This window comes from Monopterus albus, unplaced genomic scaffold (genome assembly GCF_001952655.1).
Source record: "Monopterus albus unplaced genomic scaffold, M_albus_1.0 scaffold15.1, whole genome shotgun sequence".
NCBI lineage: Eukaryota > Metazoa > Chordata > Actinopteri > Synbranchiformes > Synbranchidae > Monopterus > Monopterus albus.
The window spans coordinates 501,981-522,933 of NW_018127895.1; the positions used below are offsets into that span (position 1 = coordinate 501,981).

Sequence of the window (20,953 nt, forward strand, 5' to 3'; positions counted from 1 at the left end):
ATAAATGAGAATGCAGCAAAACTTACTGATCAGGCAGAAATAATTGAAAATCCCAGATTGGTTGGAGGTCTATTCCACTCTAAACCTTTTAGAAGCTGATATTTCTGCACTGCTGTTCAATGAGTCTGGGTCACTGGAGGCTTCAACAGCTCCTCTCCACATTAAGTGTTTAAGTTTTGGAGCAGATTTCTACAACAAAAATATTTGACAAAAGTTACATACTGTAGCTTTAAATACATTGATGCTAAAGTGATAAAGTTAGAATCACTTCTGCTGTGTGTGCTGAATAAGTGCAGGTGAGCGCCTCAGAAGAGATGTTAAATATCTTCATAAAGTGAGGATCAAGTCAGATGCCGTTTTGTTCAACATTCCTTCACATGGTGGAGCGGAGGAGTGAACAACTGTGCTTCTGTTTCCGCTGGAATTAAGATTACTCTGATTGGCTCTCCCCTTGATCTCGCTCGCACTACGTCGGAGGATATTTACATAAAGCTGAACATTCCTCAGCCGTCCTCTGTAGTGTGGTGGTTTTTGAATTTGTTGAGCTCTGCGGGGGACTCTGGGCTGCAAAGCTAAATCTCATTCAGAACAAATCACAGCTGTGACTGGCCCAGCCTTGAACACACCTTAATCCTGCAGTGAGTGCATCACAGTGCACACTCGCTCATTATAGCTTCAAAGTCTCAGAAGACACTAAAGACAAAGGTGTTTTTGCTCATGTGCAAACGTGAATTAGATCACAAGAACATAGATGAGGAAGAGAAGTAGGCTGGGGAATGATTACGGGTGACTGTTACCTCAGCTGGCACTCAATTCACTAAATGATCACAGTCGAAAGGCATCATGAAGGCGGTGTATGTAGCTCATGTATACATGATTTTAACGTACCTGCTGTTTCTAACATGAAACTACTCCATTCTGTAGACTAGTGATTAGACTTCCTATAAATTTGTGTCACAGAAAGAGAGGAAATGTGTTCTCTACAGTGATTAGTCAATCGACAGCAAATTAATCAGCAGCCATTTTAATATTTGGATAATTGTTTCAGTCCTTTTTAAGCCAAATTTCCAAACATATCCTGGATCCAGCTTCTCAAATGTAAGAATTTTAATGCCTTTCTTTGTCAAGCATGATTTAAACTGACTCTTTGTGGATGTTGGAAAGTTGATATATACATTTTATGGACCAAACAGTCAGTTAATGGAGAAAATAATTGGCTGATTAATTGATAATGATTAGTTATGTAATTAGATGAAGCCCTAGTGTTTTCCAGAGTCTTTTATGCGTTTGACCAACAGTGTTTGTTTTCCTCCTTCTTGTACTTCCTGTACCACATGTAGTGGGTAGGTATCAGTGTCTTGGGTGTCAGATCCCTGTCCTGGCCTCTCTGACAACCACACCTCTTGCATATGGTTAGCACACACACACACACACACAGTAGATACATTGTTTTTCCCATTGAAAATAAAAAAATTTTATTGTGACATACTAGTAAGGAAAAAGAAAATGTTAGATAACTAAACTAGGCAAGAAAAAGCATAGACAGTAGTACTAAGTTCATGGTGTGCCGCCCAAAATAAAATGCAAAATGTATGGTAAATAGTGACTTCACTAGAACATAATTCAGAAAAAGTGGATGTATTTGCTGCATAATTATGGCAATTTATTGCATAGCTCATTAAAACTAAAATTAACGTGATTACTCCTGTGGCCTAAACACTTTTATTCAAATCCTAAATCAGTACAAGCAAGCGTTTGAAAGCCTGGCTTCTGGAATTATGGTAAAGTAATTTATCATCAAATAATGTCCCCTGACATCAATATCAAAAAGACAACTTATTATCTATCATCTGCAATACTCTTCTCCTCATTGTGTCTCTCATTTGGCACGGCATAGTGGTGGGGAACACACCCCTGACACAAAGCGTTGCCCGGAGGGTCGTGGAAGATTATTGAATTTCATAGCTACTTACAGGCTAATAGGGCCGTACCATGACTGCTTACTGTCCTTAAGTGACTGGCTGCTTTTGCTCAGCCGTGGCCTCTTTGAAGCCTTTCGGAGGAGATCTAGAGGATTTAGCCAGTAGCGTGACATGAAGCTGAGCGGTTGAGCAATGGTGCTCCCACCAGCTGACTATTAGAACCAGCTGATAAAAGCGCAGAGGCTATGACTATGGGAGCCACAGTACTCCAGTGGTTACTAATGCGAGGCTTTCTGACACTTTAGGTGTGTCAGGGCAAACACCGAGATTAAATGATGAAAGTTTTTTAAAGCTGAAACAGCTGCTCTTTGACTAAATTAATTTGCAAACTGATAATTAGTTGGCTATTTGCAAATATAGTCTGGCTTCTCAAATGTGAAGATCTGCTGCTTGTTTGTGTTTCATATTATTTTAATGTAATTATCTTATGGTTTTGGACAAGACGGTTGAAGATGTCACACTTATGCACTTTTTATTTTGTTTTACTAATAAAAAATTTGAAACCGTTTTAATATAAGAATATGTTAATATAACTCAGCCACTTATTCATTGTCTTATATTAGATTTACATGAACTCTTTCAGTTCTGAGATTTAAAATGTATCCAGTAGTAAACCCAAACAAGCAGACATTTACTAATATCTGTAGATCTGTGCATGTGTGCGCACCGCATGTTGGCGTGTGCATGTGCGCACATAGGTGCATGTGTGTATGTGAAAAATGAACTGGACCTACGAGCACTTTACTCACAGAAGCTGTATTCACATACAAACCACTCTCTCCTCACCATGCTGTTCCACTTACACTCTTGGAACACAAAGCCATATACACATACAGATAAACCTACAGACACACACACACATGCGCACCCACACACACAACTAACCACATGCACATGTTCATTCACTCTTAACTAATTCATTCAGGAACACTTTGGTTTGGGTTTCAACACCAAAACCTCTGTACCTTTGATTGAGAAATGTGTCTGACTGCAATTATATGGGAGGGTGGGAGGGGCAGATCGAGAGAGGATGCACACTACAGTGGTTTTGTAGTTTGCTGGCATGACATTTTTCTCCACATTTTTATTCTTTTCCTTTTTCCAGCGGAGGGGCAGAGTGTTGACAGGGCAGAAAAAGGGGCAGACCATAGTGGAAGTAACAGGAGGGAAAATGTGAAGAAAATGGATGGGCAATGGGACTGAAGTGGCCTAGATTGTCACTATTGTGGTTTTGATCAGTACCTCTCAAAGTAATTGCAATGCCAGCGAAATCTGTCGATAACACTTGTTGAGAAAGTAGTGATCGCCGCGGGCATGAGCCCCAGTTTGAGGCAGATATGAACACACGTTCAGGGATGGATCTGTGTGTAAGCAGTGTACTGCTAATACTTGGTTTTTACATTTCTCTAAATCAATATGTTGCTTTACACCTGCTGTCTGCTCTTGTGTGCTCGTCGGTCACTGACCTGCAGTATGTAGCCCCTGACATAGTCTCGGAGGGTCCAACCCAGGCCGTGCAGGATGTGCAGCACCTCTTCCTGCTTGAGCACAGAGAAGAGGCGGTCGAGAAGGATCTTGAGCCTGACGGGTACAGCCTGGGTGCCATACAGCATCAGGCTGCTGATGTCGAACACCACGTTGGACTGAACGATCTCCACCTGGGTCGGGTGGTAGAGGTGCTGGGTGCTGAGCTTGTCCAGAGCTGCGTGGTGACAAGAGTAGAAGGAAAAGAAAGTATGCACAAAGAGACAGACACCGTTAACTTTCTCTCTCATCTCCAATCTTACATTACAGGCTACTGCACAGTCAGCACCAGCTCTTACTAACATATGTATCAGATAAACACACTGACATTAATGTAATTATGTGCCATTCTTTCTTTTTAATCTAATCTCTTGCTCTTTCACATTTACACTGCACCTCCATTTTTATTTGCCTCCTCTGTCTCCATCTTAAACCCAAGCCTCATTACACGCTATTTTGTCTCTAACCTTTTTGTGACCCTGTGTGCATTTCTCATTGTATTTTTTTACATCTTATTTATTTGTAGATAAGCAGGTAAGGGCTCCAATTGTTTATGTGGCAAGAAGACAAATGGCAGCTTTGGTTTCTGGTGTACCCATCCTCTACTATATTTATCTATATTTATAATTACAAAATAACATTAAATGGGTTATCATATTGTACTTACAAACTATCACAAATGCACACTAGAACAGAGTGCAGTAGTAGTGGGTCCTAAATCCCAGAGCTGAGTTAGCATTTTCGCACTTCAGGTCAGTGGATTTCTTTTGGCAAAACGAGACTACGGAGGCTGTCTGGGATTTCATCATCACCACGCAGAACACGGAGACTCATCTACTGACCAGCCCACCTTTACAGCCTTGTTATTTTTAAACTCGCACACTTTCAGACTGTTCTAACTGCTATAGCCATGATCACTAGCTAGATCAGGTCACGCTAAGAGAAAGGAGTAGCTTTTTACTTCTGGCGATCATATTTGGGCTTCAAAAATCATAAAGTGGCATTCACTTGTGAAGGTTATCTTGAGCAAAAAAAAACGTGTAAGTGTCATAAACTGTTGTTTGCCACAGATCTTGTTGTCTGCAATAATCTAAAAGCCTATGGAAAAATCCCACTGGCTTTTTGTCGAGGGAACCAGGGTGATGCTAACCTCTGGGCTGGCCTACAAAAATACATTATCCCTACAGCACTCTGTTGAATGCTTGCCTAAATTCCTTAACTAATATATGATACTTTATGATAAATAGTGTTGTATTTCCACCTATTCACTAGAACGAGTACTGTTAATTACAGTCTTGTCTATTACTGGTGTTCAGAAGTTCATTGTTTCTAATGGAATATTAACTGAAAATAAAAACAAACATTGATTATAACATTTTAAAACCCAAAACACTTTGCAGAGAAGGTGAAAGAGCTCTTTTTTGGCCCTGAGTAATGTCTGCAGCTCCTTTTCAGCAGTAATAAGTTATAGTAGGGTAACCTGTATGTTGCCTGAGCAATGAAACACAGGCCAAAAAAAAAAAATCCATGGCTGCTCTGCTCATAATGCTTCATTTTGAGTGGGAGGTAGATGTTGTTATTGCCCTGTCTCTCACATCTCTTTCTCCTCTCTGACTATCTGGGTGACACCTGGTCAACTCTATCCCTCCCTCCTTGTCTTAATCCCTCTCTCTTCCCTTACCTCATACCTCTTACTCCCATTCTCCCTCCCCTCTTGGCCTGCCTGTCTGGGTGACACCTGGTTGGGTCTGTCTCTCTCTGATCCTGGGACAACTTTTCCCTGATGATGAGGGCTTTGCCTGACATACACAGCGCAGCCAGACACGAACATAATAAAAAATGAAGAACTACTTGTCAGAGTCCCTGCCAATGCCGACATGAAATGAAAAGTGGGAGAGAGGAGAGATGGGCGCCTGACAGTTCAGAGGGAGAGATTAAAAAATAGTCAGTGGGGTCCTGCGCGATCCACTGAAGGGCCCATGGCCTGCTCTTGTGCGGACACAAGCCAAACAGGTGTTTTCTTTTATCTTTTCCCCCTCCTTCTTCTCTTTGTACTTTCTTGCCTCCTCTCCTTCTTTCTTATGGCCACATAAAAAACTCAAGGTATAGTCCCTCACTTCTCAGTCTGTCTTATAGTTGTTGTTTTTTAAGTTGCAAAAATAAAACTGAAAGCAACAGAAAACTACAGAAGCAAAGAAAACTAGCTAATGTACTCCTATTGCATTCATCCAGTTTGTATCACTAATATTCTCTACACAGTAGAGACAGATATGTAGGGCAGGACCTCTTTTTTTGTTCCAAGCAAGAAGAAGCATTTTAATGAGAGTCAGACAAGTTCATATTTATTTACCCTCTATTTAATGAACCCATCATTCTAACAGTAAAGTGTTCTTACCGTGAGCTACCCAGCCATGTTTGCACTGGTCACATGTCCGTAGGTGAATCTTGCCTGGCTGGAAGCATTCGCACGTGCAGTTCACCAGTGTGCAGCGAATGGCCTATAGAAACACAGGATGATAAAATAAGAAGGAAACCCATGTCAATCAGAGCCCAGGTAAGGAGTGTTTCAAAAGAACAGTTATCAGCTTAGCAGTCAAAAATACAAAAAAAAAAAAAAAAAATGCAGTCAGACAAATTATTATACAGACTGTTGCGGAACAGCGGAGCCCTAAAGTTAAAGTTTATTCATATGTAACTATTTTGTCAACGTTTCAGTAAAAATGTGACAAATGTAATTTAGAGCATTCCTACAGCTGCAGCTATTGCCACAGAGAGTAACTCCTCCCCCTCCCCTCAATTTCCCAAATACTATGATTCATTCCAATGTGTGAAGCTATGTTTCCATACAGGTATTTCCCAGAGTTCATGTGAACAGACAAAGGACTTCCCTTCCTGAAAACACAGAAATGTAACTTGTTTTGACTGAGACTCCATTACTCAACACTGGAGCTGCACTTAGTGTGACCCCAGAAAGCTTTTAGTAGCAAGAGGTTAAGTATCCAGACTTGACGAGAGCAAGTCAGTACAGCACAGCGCATCACCTGCAGTGGCATACAACCTGACAAACGGCTTTTAAAAACTCTAACCAAAAATTCAGGTACATTTCACAGGAGGTCATTTGATCCTATAAGATGTCAAACAATCAAGAGATTGTACAGCATGCAGATAACGTATGATGTACACAGAAACTGAATGAATTCAGCTGCATCATCCAAGCGAGCACAGCAGCTGCAAGCTGTAAATTTTGGAATGACATAGAGAAACAAGCAGGCAGAATAAAAGGGCAAAAAGAGGAGTAAAAAGGGAAAAAAGAAAGTAGAAACATGAATCTTAAAAAGCATTAGCAGCCTTACATTGATGAATAAAGATACCAACACTGCTGCAGCCTAAACTGCCTAAAGGGAATCTGCAGCTGTAGGAAGACTGCAGCAGATTTTGCGGCTGATGTTAGGATACAATAACACTGTGCGTTAATAACTCGACATAATAAACAGCAGTTCCACCTGATGAGGATTATGTATTTTACATTTGGTGCATGTGTTGGACTATCTGTCAGAGACAAGAAGAGGAAGGATAAAGCAACAGTTTGTCCTCACTGTAGAGCCTTAATTATCAGCGCCTACATCTTTATGAATTTATAACCTGCACTGAATTTGCTTTGCCATATCGTCTCATTGTCATTCTTACAGTAATGTGACACTGACACATGTACACGCACACACGAGGTCGTAGGTTGGAGTCCATGTCTCCGCCAACAACCTAGCCTATATTTCACAATGTCAGAAACAGTCAGCACTTCCAGATCAAAAAGGATCTGCAGCACTTTACGTCACACAGCTGAGGTCAATGCATGATCAGTAATTCTTTATGTTCACAAAGGAAACTCACCACTTTTGACTCGAATGCACATCCAGGTATTTGAAAGCCACAAATGACATTATCTAGTCTGTGGATTACACCGATATTCTGTAATTCAGGATATAAAGCTTCACTCACTTATAATCTACTAAAGGCTATTAAATCTATCAGAATCCCTCCTTGCTCGCCTCAAGGTGTTGCAAACCAGATTAGTGCTGTACCTGGGGGTGTCAAAGTGAACGTGAGCTAATCCAAGATTAAACACAACATTGCACCTTTCTAACCATACGAACTCACTGTTTGACACCAAATGAGGCAGGAGACAGAGATTATTTGACTTCACATCGTTTGTAAGCTCTCCAGGTGCAGGCTTGCCAATCCTCGCAGTGTGTGAGGATTACACGCCAATATCAGTGGAGGTGTACATATGTTTAGTGCTGAGCTGACACTGTTATTCAGAGCAGTGTGCAATAAATGAGTTCAGTGTCCCTTCCCATTCAGACAGAAAGTCTGCCCTTTTGTCCTTAGGTGATTTTAAGAGAAAATACATCTGTGTTCATAAAGGTGCCATATGAAATCATTTTAAGTTATTTGTCCTAGTGCTATTTAAGTCATTTTCAAAGCAAAAACAGTAAAAGCTGACTCGATCCAGCATCTTAAATGCGAATAATCACGTCATACTTAACGGCCGACTTTTTCAATAGAAATGCACCGATTGCAATTTTCTTGGCTGATTTCGATTTCTGATTTTTTAAAATTTTTATTCTGACCTGCTGATTCTGATCTTCTTTCTTTGGAGTTGGAGACACTGCTCTTATACATGCATTTCATGAGCAGCCAATAATTCCCTTATTGTGTACTATGTGTCAGAGATTTGGACGTAGCTTTCCCTTCTCCAGGATGTCTCTGTAGGATCCTCTGTTCACTTTTTGTACACCAAGTGCTTCCATATAGACACGAGTGCAAGGCTCACTCGAGGTACATACAAGAAGATTTGCATTGCACATGCTACGTGTTTGATCAGTGCCGCCGTGTGCACAACGTGGACCGTTGTGTGGGTAAATATGACTGGGACAGACTGACAGGCCGGTCATTTGTCATGGTCAATCAGGCTAAAACTGGCCAATTCCGATTGCCAGCTGATCAACTTGGTGCATCTCTAGTTTTCACTATTTACTGACATTTCGTAGACTAGGAAAAGTCAATAATAGACAGCAATCATTAGTTGCTGCCATAATTATGTTGCACACTTCTTTGTCTGTCACACTACAATCAATTTTGAGTACCATTTTTAGGTTAATTGCATTGCAGACTTTGTCAGAGATCTTCCTGTTTATGTAACACTTCTTGCATTCAGATTTGTAGACTCCAATTTACAGTATCCAAATTTAGTACAGTCTAGTCACACAACACAACCATTCTCTAATTACCTCTCTGTGCCACAGCACTAACAGCAGCAGATGGAAATAAACAAATGGAAATATCAAATGCACCTCTGCTGTTTATGAGCCGGGGTCTGACGGCTGACAAGATAGTTAAGGGGCGTCTAATATGGCAATTAGAGTGTGCCACTGTCTGCAGGGCTGCTGCTGTGACAAGGAGCCCTCTAATCACTGACTTATTACGCTGGCTACCAGCACCTCTCATATTTGGCCCATTAAGCAGACAGCAGCATTAAGAAGCATTAAAGCAGCAAAGCGCCCTCAGCTGAGAAGGCACTGACAGGAGAAAAAGGAAGGGAGGGGACAGACTGTGCCTGTTATTTCTTTGGATTAATTTGTGCATTGTTCAACATCCAGTCAGGAATGTGTAAGAGAAGTGTAACAGAAGAGATGTTCGAGTTATGACGGCATCAGAAATGATCATACACAATAAGATGAAATATTACTGTCAGATTATGAAATTTTTTTTTAAGAGAGGCAGCGGACAGATGTGTCAGAGACGGCCATAATAAACAACAGCATCAAGGATGTGAGTTTGCCTGTGTGTCTTGTCAGAAGAAGAAAGACAAAGTCAAGACTTCTTCTCATTTTTCTCACGTACTTAAAACTACATCTGTGGCCAACGTGGATCCGAGTTGCATTTGGCCATGGTTTAACCTATGTCTGGCCTGGACTTGGTCAGGGACAAGCTTAGGCCTAGATCCCAGTGCTACACTTGCACATATTTGTCACAGCAGGTTAGGGGAGGAGGTTGTGTTATCTAAGGCCCAGCCAGATACACAGTATTAGTCACTGTGCTAGTGTCTCGCCAGGGTTTCCTCTTTGGTTTCCAACACCAAAAGGACAACAGTGAGAAAAAGGACAGAGGGGTTTGTGAGTGGGCCATAGTGCAACTTTGTAAATCCCTGTAAGCTGTTAGTAAGTGAAGAAAATCTCACAGTGCTGGAGCAATTAGACCCGGACAACAGTCAACACTCACAGCTGCCATGTTGCCGCTATGGTCAGCAGCTTAACCTAGCCACGTTCAGAAAGCATAAATTTCAGCCCTTATCTGGCTCAAGTGTGTGTGCGTCTCACTGCTGAGTTTTGTTTATCTAGAAGCTTGATGTTTCATGGATGTTTTGCTTGGCTCGCTGTCCCTGTCCCAGTCCAATTGTATAAACACTGACCGTCAGCAATGACCGGCATCAGACTAGGGAGGACTCTCAATTAAAAGACCGTTAGTCGGAGAGATGGACTGAAGAACTGCAGGAAAAAGGAGCTGCAAAGAGCAAGATGTCTTCAGCCTGGACCCTTGTAATCAGTTCCAAGAGGATTTCAAACAGACAGGAAGAAAAAGAAAGAGACAGGCCACATGGCCCAGAGTTGATGTTGATACATGCACCTCAGTCCGACCCTAAAACCAAGAGGCATATGTCGAGGTCAGCAAGAGATGCTGAATTGGCTTGTGCGTGTTGTGTGAAACCATAGAACTGATGGAAATACTAAACTAATATCCTGTACAACTTCATTATTTCCCTGTCATTTTTTTAAGGTAACTATATACTAGTTATACTATATAGTATAACTATATACTACAGAAAACACCACAAAAGCACCAGTTGCCTAGTCCCCTTCAGTCTAGCTGTGTCCTCTCCAGTGGTATACAATAGAAAGCCAACTCAGACAGACAGCTGCTGGATACAGGGCGGGTATTGTTCCTCCTACTTTAATTGAAACCTTTACCATGTTCAACACACAGCCACAAACCACATTTCTTGTTTGGTGAGTTAAGCAAAGCCGAGATTTAAATGAAAACCCTGTGTGTACGTGCGCATCTGTGTGCATATGTGCACCTCGTGTTTGCAGCAGCAGCAGCTTCGGATTTAAATTTGTCTCTGCTTAGGGTCACTGTAAAACACTGGAAGCATCTTGTCCTCTCTTCCACCCACAAGATATTATCTAATCCATGAGTTAGCTGCTGAAATGCTGTCAATTTCCTGCCAGAAATGTGCAGCCAACGTGTGTAGGAAAAGAGGCGCAGCAGCTTTGCGTGTCATAAAACGGGCCCTGGCTTTGTCAGATAGACCAGGACTTCACAATCTCCATATTGGAAACAGGTGACAAATAAAAAGCATGTTGAATAAAGAAAGTCTTTGTAGTTGGACACAGCACGCCACTAAATACAGGAGAACAGATACTTCATGCCAAGGCTAATTTTTGCTTGTTTGCTTTTATACATTGGATTTGACTTGAAACAGAGCTTTCTTGCCTCACAAAGTGGTACAAGATAAACAATGATTAATCACTTGTGCGCTGACTTTAGTTTAAAACACTGTTATACTGCACAGGGGAAAACTGTAGTCGACAGAAAAGATTAGTGTCTTCCCCCTGGAATCCCCGCGGTATAAAGCCTGTCCTCCATGTCAGTTCTGGTTTTGAGCCCAGCGGCTGGCAGTCACAGAGCCAGAGGTCCTTGTCCTTTTGTGCAGCTGTGCGTCTGGGCTTTGACACAGGGCAGAGCGACCAGAGCTATGCTAATGGGAACCAAATGGGGCGTGAGTCCCCAGTGGATTGGAGAAGGAGAAGAGAAGCATGTGTTTTCATGTATTCATGTGGAGACCTGGGACCCTGCTCTTTTCTTCCTTTCATTTTTCTCCTTTCTTTAAGTCAAACACATGGAATCGACCACGTCTGCTGTTTGCACGCACTCCCGATTAATGCTCTTGTCACATGACAGATTTTAAGAGTTATTGTCAATCAGTGAATGTATCTTAAATCTGATCATATGTACACAAAAAGCTATTATAGTGTTTATATGTAAACCTTTTTAAGGGCTTGTCAGTAACATACTGTAAACTACTTACTGTAGTCTGACGTTTAAAAGAGACAGATTTGACAGTGAGGTTTGGAAATGAAGCGAGCAAAGTAAGTAAACATTTTACAAAGTCTAGTGAACATTTAAATTCATCTGAACTTGTGTGAAAATCTGAAACACAAGTTTCAGCTGTTTGGCAGTGGCTCTCGGTCTTGTTGCAGTTTGCTTTCACCTGCCTTGAGTGCAACAAAATATGTCTTGGTGTAGCAGAGCTGGGTCCTGCTAACCCAAAGAATGAAAGGGCCATAATTTGGTCAAGCCTTCAAAATGCCCAGTGAGGTAGAAGTCACTGATGTGGTGCAGAAAATATAAGTCTAGTTAAATGCATTCAGATTACTTTTGAAAGATAAGGGCACAGTTTTGACTCACTTTCCTTTGTTATTCCACCTCATACCAAACGGAGTTGGAATCCTTTCTTAAAACGTTTGTGAATACATTTGCAAAATGTAGTACTGCTGTCTGCTAGTAATGAAATTAAAGCACACTCCGTCTCTGATTAGAATCGCTAAGCAGGAACATAAATCTATAAATCATAACTATATAATCTAAACAACTGAAGGGTGAGTGATGACATCTGTGATCAGTTGTCATTGCAGATGATATCCAGTTTTAACTTTGACCAGAGGTCCACTCCTGTCTTTTTCTGCTTGTCAGCTGTCAGACATGACTCACGCTCTGCACTACTTCACATACACACAACTCCCGAGTGATTACCCCAGAATAAAACATGCACCCAAGTGTGTAAAAGTTCTGCTTTCAATGATCATTCTTCTTCTGTGTGGTTTCACACACTCACAGACAGTAAATCTCATGAGCACCACTCCAAAAATTTCAAATCAGATCAACGACGAAACTTTCAGTCTGACTCACTTGCATGATAAATGGCTATGCGTGTACTTCAGGACAGTCATGCTTGTTTAAGTGGACGGATAAAGGACCCAGCTGGCTTTGATATTGTGAAACCAAGAGGGAGAGGGAGCATGATATCACAGTGCTGGAGCAGAAACACAACTTGAGATATCATATGCCATGCTTTCAGTCAGTGCAGCTTACGTAGATGGAGAGCAATACCGCACCATTAACACAGGACTGCACTGTCAGTTCAAAGACCTAAGCATCAAGGGAGCAGCAGTTTCTCCCATCTTTTGTGTAGACAGCAGGTCCAGGCAGAGGCCCCTGGTCCAGGCCCATGGCCCCTCTCAACTCTCCTCAAAGCATTTCCCCAGCTAGACATCAAACCAACTGCCCAGTGATGGACCTCTGGGTCCACAGACACATGGCCATGTTCAAAGAAGGGTGCTAAGGGAGGAAGGTAGGAATAGAGGGAGAGAGAAAGGGAACAGAGGAAAGGTTGGTGAAAAGGTAGAGATGTGAGGTAGCAAAGGAGAGGAGGAAGGAGGCAGGCTAGCTGGTAAAGCTAGGGATGAGTCATTGCTGCAAAGATGGAGGAGGGAGAGGAAGGTTGATGAGGGGAGGTAGAAGGTTGAGGATAAAATATTGTGCAAATGATTCCAGGCTACTAGATGCCCCAGTTTTCTCCTGTATGATGCAGCTTTGGTATAAAGTTATGTAAACTGCAAGAGTTCCAAGGCATGTGTCTGGTTGATACATTGGTATCACCCACAGTATATTATCAACCAGTTTAAGCTTGTATATCTATGTAATTATATATGCCTGCAAATAAATTACAAATTGCACTACAGCAACTCAAAAACAGGTTTGCATATAGTTGGTACCACTGAAGACTTGAAAATGTATTTATTAGCTGGAAAGTGTAAATTTTTTTGTCACAATTCTTTAATAGCCAAATTAAAAGAATATTTTTTTGCAATTAGCTACTGTTTCCCAGTCTTAAAGGGGCCTGAGGGATTTTTATCAACAATGTTTGTTTATATTATTGACAATCTAAGAGCTAACAGAAGTATTGCCCCCTGGTGGCTGGTTGGGGTTTAGGTCATACATTTCACCTCCTCCATGTTAGCGATATGGGACATGAGCCAAACTAAATAAAAATCTAATACATTTTTCTCAGAGGTCACTTTGGTGGATTTTGCCAGATATTATCTTGTTGATGTGTGGACAATTGGTCATTTATCTGGTAAGGATGTTTTTTAATAAGTTATTTGATGATATAAAAAGGGGTGTATTTCAGTTGATTTGACAGTTTTGATTAGCGGTTCGATGCTGTTACTTCTGGTCACTACTGCGCAGAACAGGCTTGCAATAAAGCAAGATGGCAGCTGCCGTATTCACAATATTTTTTCATAATAGTGGGAAGTGGTGATGCCATGTCCATCGTATATAAGTCAGTGGTTTATACCATGTGTTTATGTTAAAGACAGATAATGTATTGTTACCTTTTTTCAACCTTAGACTGTTATGAGAATCATCAGTCTGGCTTTAATTTCTCAGTTGATTCATTAGTCTATAAATCGTTTCAAAAACTGTGGGAAAAGGCCAAAGCTCACAGTCCACACAAAAGTCCTAAAACCAAAAGCGTAAAATTTACAATGTTGTAAAACAAAGAAAAGCGGAAAATCTTCATATTTGAGAGGCTGAAAACAGCAGATGTTTATTTTTGTGCAATAAATTATAAGATTAATCAAAAACCCAAATTATCTCTCAGGTTTGTGTTGCTGATTGTTTCTGCAGTAAAATAAAACTTGCTCCACACGTTTTTCTGATTTCTGCTGTTCTGAGACACACTTCCTTATCACTGGCCACTGTGCGGACAGGAAAGAAAATAAAAGAGGCCATTGCTGGCAATATATATTAGATCTGCCCTGACCTTCAGCCTATCAGAGGGGGTGACCTGCACCAGATAAGGACAACTCCCTGTCACACTTGACACCTGCACTCGCCGGCTCACTGATCACCCACGCCGAATGCAAATACTAGAGTGACGGCCCACACTGGGCTTCTGTCTGGAGACTTGAGGGAGTGACATGACCACACAGTGCGACCAGACACATGTTTAGATGAGAGAACAGAAAAGAGAGAAAGAAGTGGGAGTAAAAGGGATGGGGACAGACAAACAGGAGTGGTGGAGGGTTGGGAGCAGAGAGAGGGGAGAGCTGACCAACATCATCTGTGCTTTACCTCACTCCCCATCTACACCCTAACACAAACAGAAAGTATTAGTCAGAGTGCAGACATTTTGCTGACCCCTCTCTGTGTGGGGACATCTCCATGGCGATCATTGGTTGGCGTAGGCAACAGGACACACACACTCACAGTGCAGGCTTGACAACAGTGTGACAACAGGAGGCCAGCACGGCTGTGATTACCCCAAAATGACATTTAGTCATCACTCTAGTCTCCAGGGTGGGACTCCTGAACTACACACATACAAGTGTCCACACACTCCCCCTCATTCCCTCTCATGCAAACATGTGCACCCTGCCCCCCCCCCACACTTATACACAGTGAATTCCCCTACTCAAACTAGCTCCCAGCCAGAGAAATCTTGGAAGAGCTCCGAGATTTAATCTCGCCAATAGCTCTTTATTTTCTTTGACCATTTTTTAAAGTAAAAAAAAAAAAAAGCCAGCACTAATTGTGTGTAAGCAATCTCCAAATTATGTGTATGTGTTTTTTCAACTAAACCGAATACTACTATAGACAGGTTGGCTGGTTGGCTGGTTTTCATGACACACGACTGGGCAATAATATTTGTTTCTTTCCTCTGACTTTGTTCAAACAGTGTGTCAGCATGGCAGTTTACTTGTAAACACCTGGGCCCAGCAGCTGTGGAAATACAAAACTATGTATAAGCTACAGTATGCTGAGCCACCAATAATTGCTTTGTACAGATTACGTGCAACCAAATGTCACATCCACTTGCATTTTATGTATTTGTTTTATCTATAAACTATCAGCAATAATGCCAGAGCAACACAAAGAAAGCAAAATCAATGTCCACAATGTTGTTAATTACAGATTTGTGCAGTTTTACCTCAGCCAGCATAGCGAGAAGACTGCTCCTGATTCAGTTTTGTAGTTCCCACTCCGAGAAAAAGCTGTAACTACCATTAGTGTGTAGAGTCTCAGTCAGCAAATGACACGAGGAAATGGGACACAACAAAGATACAGAGAGAGAGGGGAGGGAGAAACAGGGGAGAGTATGGCTATATTACTGTGATGACAAGTGTGTCACTCCCAAAGCTACACGATGAGGGAAGAGAAGTGAAGAGTGGTGGGACAGCAAGAGAGGGCGGGAGACAGCAGATGAAAGGAAAGTCCATATGGGTGTCTTAGTCCTTATCAGTCTTACAAAGTTCACAGATATAGGGGCTGAAGTGGAAGCTAGATGCAGTTCCAGGGTCACAAAGAAGACACATAGCAGCTCAAACAGGCTGGAGCGAGAAGGGATGGTAAGGAAAGTAAGAAAGTCAAACAACAAGTCTAACAAATGCCTGTGGAAAGCAGCGCCAAGCCGTGGTGATTGCCATTCTGCAATCGACCTGACCAAATTGCACGTTCCCTCCCAGGACCATCTAAGTCCGCTTCATTTGGCTAAAGCCGGAGTCCTTGTTTCTGCAATTATAAAGCTATTGACTAATTCAACATATGTTAGTGTGTCTTCCAGCCCTTGAGTGCCTGTGCGCCATTGAGTCATTAACTTTGACAAATTGTGACAGACTTTTTTATTGCCACCCAATCATGAGAAACAAGACTGTGGCAGAGGAGTTAATGAGTGGCATGTTTCTCCTCTTCCTCTTCTCCCACCACCTCACACACTCCCTCTCCGGCCTTTCCACTTAGATTCCTGCACCCCCAGATCCCCCACCCCTCCATATTTATAATTTTACCACATCCTAACAATAACACGGCCAGTACTCAGCACAAAACAAGCGGGCCCTGGCCTAATGAATCTCATGCCTTTACCGCCGTAAAATGGCCTGTAAGTGTTACCAGCTGCAACATTCACTCTCTCTCTCCTTGGCAGTGGCATTGAGCTTTGGAGCGCATGGGTGAGGGGGAGGGAATTCAAGGGGGACCAGACAGACACATCTGTGTGAGGGAAAGAGAGTTGGGGGTGAGTAGGAGGAGGAGGAGGAGAAGTTAGGGGAGGGAGAAAGACCGCAAGTCTCCATGTTTCCAGCTGCCTTTCTCAGGGGCTCGGTTTTCTCTCCCTCCTCTCGGTTTTTCGCAAGGCCCTCCTGGTCCCAGCTTACTTGAAAAATCACAAACACACAGAAGCATAGACACACACATGCATGCACGCCCTGATCTGCCTCCCCTCCATCCCTCACGTTCAGCCATCTTTGTTTGGACAGGGCTCAGGAGTTCCAGAAAAGCTCTCTCAGATGTGCTGAAGTAAGGGAAAAACAAAACAAACTGGCCCTCACACACACACACACACACGCACATACACACACACACAGAGTCAAAATTTATGTGAACGCACAGACACCAACAAGTACTCTGGGCTCACATGCAACACTGTGTAGCAAGAGAAGTAGAGAAGTTCACACACACTCCCACACATACGTACTTGAAGAGTTTCACGTGTGAAATCCAAAATACAGCTTCAACCAGAGTACAAATTTGCAAAGAGGTGAAAAAACAAAGTGGTGTGCATTTTTCTTCGTGGAGGTAGGTAGCCTACCACTGAAGGCATGCCTTCTTTTACAGTGTATGTATGTGTCTGAGTGTGACTGTGTGTGTCCCAGCCCAGGATCACAGCAGCAGAGCAGACCTGAAGCATACCTCAACATGTGTTACCTCTTTGTAATATTGACTTTGTTATAGCTATATGAGTGGGAGAGCAGAGCCAAGAGCCCAGGCCTTGCAGTAGTGGGGCCCTCTGAGTTCGCTAGAAAACACATACGTGAACGAGTCATGAAAATAGAAAACACAGTACCACAATAGGAATCTGTTCAAACAGATTCTAATAAACTATAAAAGGTCCCTGACTTCTGCTCCTGAGCCTTATATTTTAATCTAAACTAAGAATATCTTTGATTCTGTTTCTGCACCATGTTGCTTACAAAGCCATGGGTCTTGGCCCGGCTTCCTGTCTGAGCATGTGTACTAGACAAACTGCAAAAGTCAAAAACTCGCTCTCTCTAAAGCCTTAACTCACTTTGTCAAACATCAAGCTGCTTCTAGACTTAGAATAGATAGCCATAGCCATTTTTTAAAGGTTTAAAGCTCCAGTATGTAACTTAAGGTATCGCTAGCATGGAAGCCAAATTCAATCCACCCTGCTCCGCCCAGCGCTCTGCAGGGAGAGGCCCTGCGGCACTATGATCTGCTATGATCTGCCACGCTCTTCGGATATTTGTCATTTTGAAATTACAGTAAATCAGAATGCAACAAAACTTAATGATCAGGCAGAAATAATCGAAAATCTCTGATTGGTTAGAGAGGTCAGTCCCACTCAAAACCTTTTAGAAGCTAATATCTCTGCACTGCTGCCAGTGCTGTTCAATGAGTCTGGGTCACTGGAGGCTTCGACAGCACCTCTCCACGTTAAGTGTTTTTACGTTTTGGAGCAGATTTCTACAACAAAAATATTGAAAACGTTAAATTCATACTGTAGCTTTAACAACTGACAATATTCAGTGTAACATGGCACTTAGTTCATATACAGTATTACATACAAAAAGCCTTAAAAATTTCCAGTGGAAATAACTAGAACACATGTCAGGAATCTTCCAATTTCAGATGACACATATAAAATAAAGATAAAAGAAAAGCACATATGCTGTTTATTTGATTGCTTTGCAAAAATTAAAGATTGATTATCATTTTCTTGTTCCTGCGAGTGTGAATCCCATCTTGTCTCCTTCCCCTGTGATGACTTTGCTTATACATTTGAATAATGAAGGCAAGTCATTTGAATATTCCCTCTGTATTAAAAAGTGATGTTTTTACACGATGCAGCAATATTAGCCATGTTAATTGGGCTCTTTGGACTTTCCCAGTAGAAAGGCTAAATTAATTACTTATGTCGACAAAATGTCAGACACGCTGATCTAATAACTACAACTGTTTCCAAATGTTTTGTTTTCAAGTCTGTCTTTTTTGTCTTTGTGTGTGCGATTGCGAATTTACTTCAAAACACTGCGAGCGTCCGCTGCCTGAGTTGGATCTAATGAACGAGGTGGAAACAAAATGCTTTGACATCCTCTCCATGTTTCATCGGCGACTCCGGAGAGTCCTTCTCCAATATTCATCCCTGCTTCTCATACTAATCAGCCACCACGGTATTGACTGTTTGTGTTTGTAAAGGGACTTGTATCCGTGTGTGTCTGTGCTGTGCAAACACACCCAGAAACATTTTTTTATGCTCATTCATGCCGATCGTCTGTCCACTTAGTAATTTAACTTGCAAGAGAAAGTGAATTATTTGTGTGTTTGTGTGTGGTGTGTTCATTAATGTGTGCCCACCACCACAGGGGGCTTTGAAGCTCCACTTTTTTTTTTTTTTTTGTAGCTTTTGGCCGTTTTGCAGTCTGGAAGAAAAAACTGTATCAGCGCATTTTCCTCAACTACGAATAAACATTAGACTTTGGGAGAGGAGGCGATGAGGAGACATTATGAGTATCTGTGAATGTGAGACGTGTGTGTGTGTGTGCATACATACATGCACATCCATGCATTGATGCACACTCACATGCGAGTGTACACTGAGTGAGTGTGAGAGCTAACAGAGAGGCCTGCTGATGCCATGTTTCAGACGACCCCTTGATGTGGAAATGAGCTTCTTCGGTCTTACAACTAGTTTGTTCTCACAAAGTCAGCAAACTCTGACATCCCTCCAAAGAAATGCAGACACCTCCCTGCCTCGCAACCTCTGTGGTCAGCATGCAGGATGAATTCCCCATCAGAGCTAAGAAACATAAACAGGGCCATCTTACTTCATCTGATTTTTTTTTTTGTTTTGTTTTTAAAGATCTTTCAGCTCCTTTAGGTGGCTTTTGTCCTGACCTGGGCAGCTCTGAAGCCCATGTTGTTAGCAAATGGAAAAGCAAATTCATGGTCTTACAGTCACGTAAGTTGGTACCACAGATAGCTCAACATGACAAACAGAAGAACCCAAACCATCAGTCTTGTTTTCTTTAGATACATATTCATGTTTTCCAGCTGCATTGTTGTATCCCTGAACAGAGGTGCCTTCAGCATTGACACTTTGTCAAACCTAAGTTGCACCCGATGGTTTTTTCAGTATTAGCATAAATAAAAAAATATTATAACAAATGTTGATTTTGGTTTGGTTTCTAAAATCATGTCAGATTTTCATCAAAATTTGGTTGAATTGAAAGCAATGTCAATTTAAAAGGGAAGGCATCTTAAAATGTTTGGCAGTTTTATTTGATAAATTACCAAAACAATTATTGAAAAGTCTAAATTGTCATGGATTCTTTTGCTGCTGTTGAACTGTGCACAGTCTTGCATCCTCAATCTTTTGATAGGTTGCTTTAGACCAAGAACCTCAGACACTGTAAGTCAGGATTGTTTCTATTTAATCTGGCCTTAAAACATATATTTTTCATAGCTTGAAATGCATATTATTGTTTATGAACATTTGATGAATGATGAGCCATTGCAAGAACAACTTTTATGATCTTGTGTGAATGAGTGTGCACATTTTGTATATATCTTCTTTCTCTATTATTCCAGCTGCTATTATTATTATGCACACACATCTATATTATTACAGCTGCTATTATTATTATGCACACACATGCATCTGATGCAGCGTGCATGCATGCACACTGCTGTTTGAACCTGTGTTTGCACCTGAGGGTCCGTCCCCAGCTGTCCTCGGAGCGGGGAGCGACAGCTGTAGAGTGATGCTGTAGCGATAGGCATCATCAGCTTGCTAGATACTAATTGGTCCACAGTGCTCCTCTGAGTGGCCTTGCTAATTAATTAGAAAGGCAGTGGAGCTGAAATTTTTAATCAGGACACCAGACTCTCCGGCAAGCAGGAAAAAAAGACACATCACCCCATCATTCTGTGTAATCCACCTGACACTGATCTCCCATGTTGCCATATGCAGTTTGTTGTGTGTTTAGGTATTCATATGCTCTGACCAGGGTAAGGAATGCACAGGGCCTGTGAAACCATTTTAATTCGGAGAATTTCAGATTCCATGTGTCTTCATACAAAATGCATGACATGCATTTGGTTTGGAGAGAATGTTGTTAAGGTGGACTTTTCCACCACGTAGCATGTGTGCATCATTTCCACTGCTCTAAATTGTTTACCGATTTGTTCTTATTTATGTCAGTGGAAAGATGCAGATAACACAGTACTATAGCATGTGCTGATAAGAA

At 41.8% G+C, this 20,953-nt stretch overlaps 1 protein-coding gene and 1 long non-coding RNA gene across 2 annotated transcripts in view; one reads left to right on the forward strand and one right to left on the reverse strand.

Moving 5' to 3' along the window:
- LOC109955513 (uncharacterized) overlaps positions 1-20,953 on the forward strand; it is a 142,031-nt gene that overhangs the window by 119,564 nt on the left and 1,514 nt on the right. The window lies entirely within an intron of this gene.
- Positions 1-20,953, reverse strand: part of bnc2 (basonuclin zinc finger protein 2) — a 166,577-nt gene that overhangs the window by 41,222 nt on the left and 104,402 nt on the right. Inside the window, 2 exon segments of the mRNA XM_020591748.1 lie at positions 3,449-3,684; positions 5,902-6,004. Coding sequence (XP_020447404.1) covers positions 3,449-3,684; positions 5,902-6,004 — 339 coding nt within the window.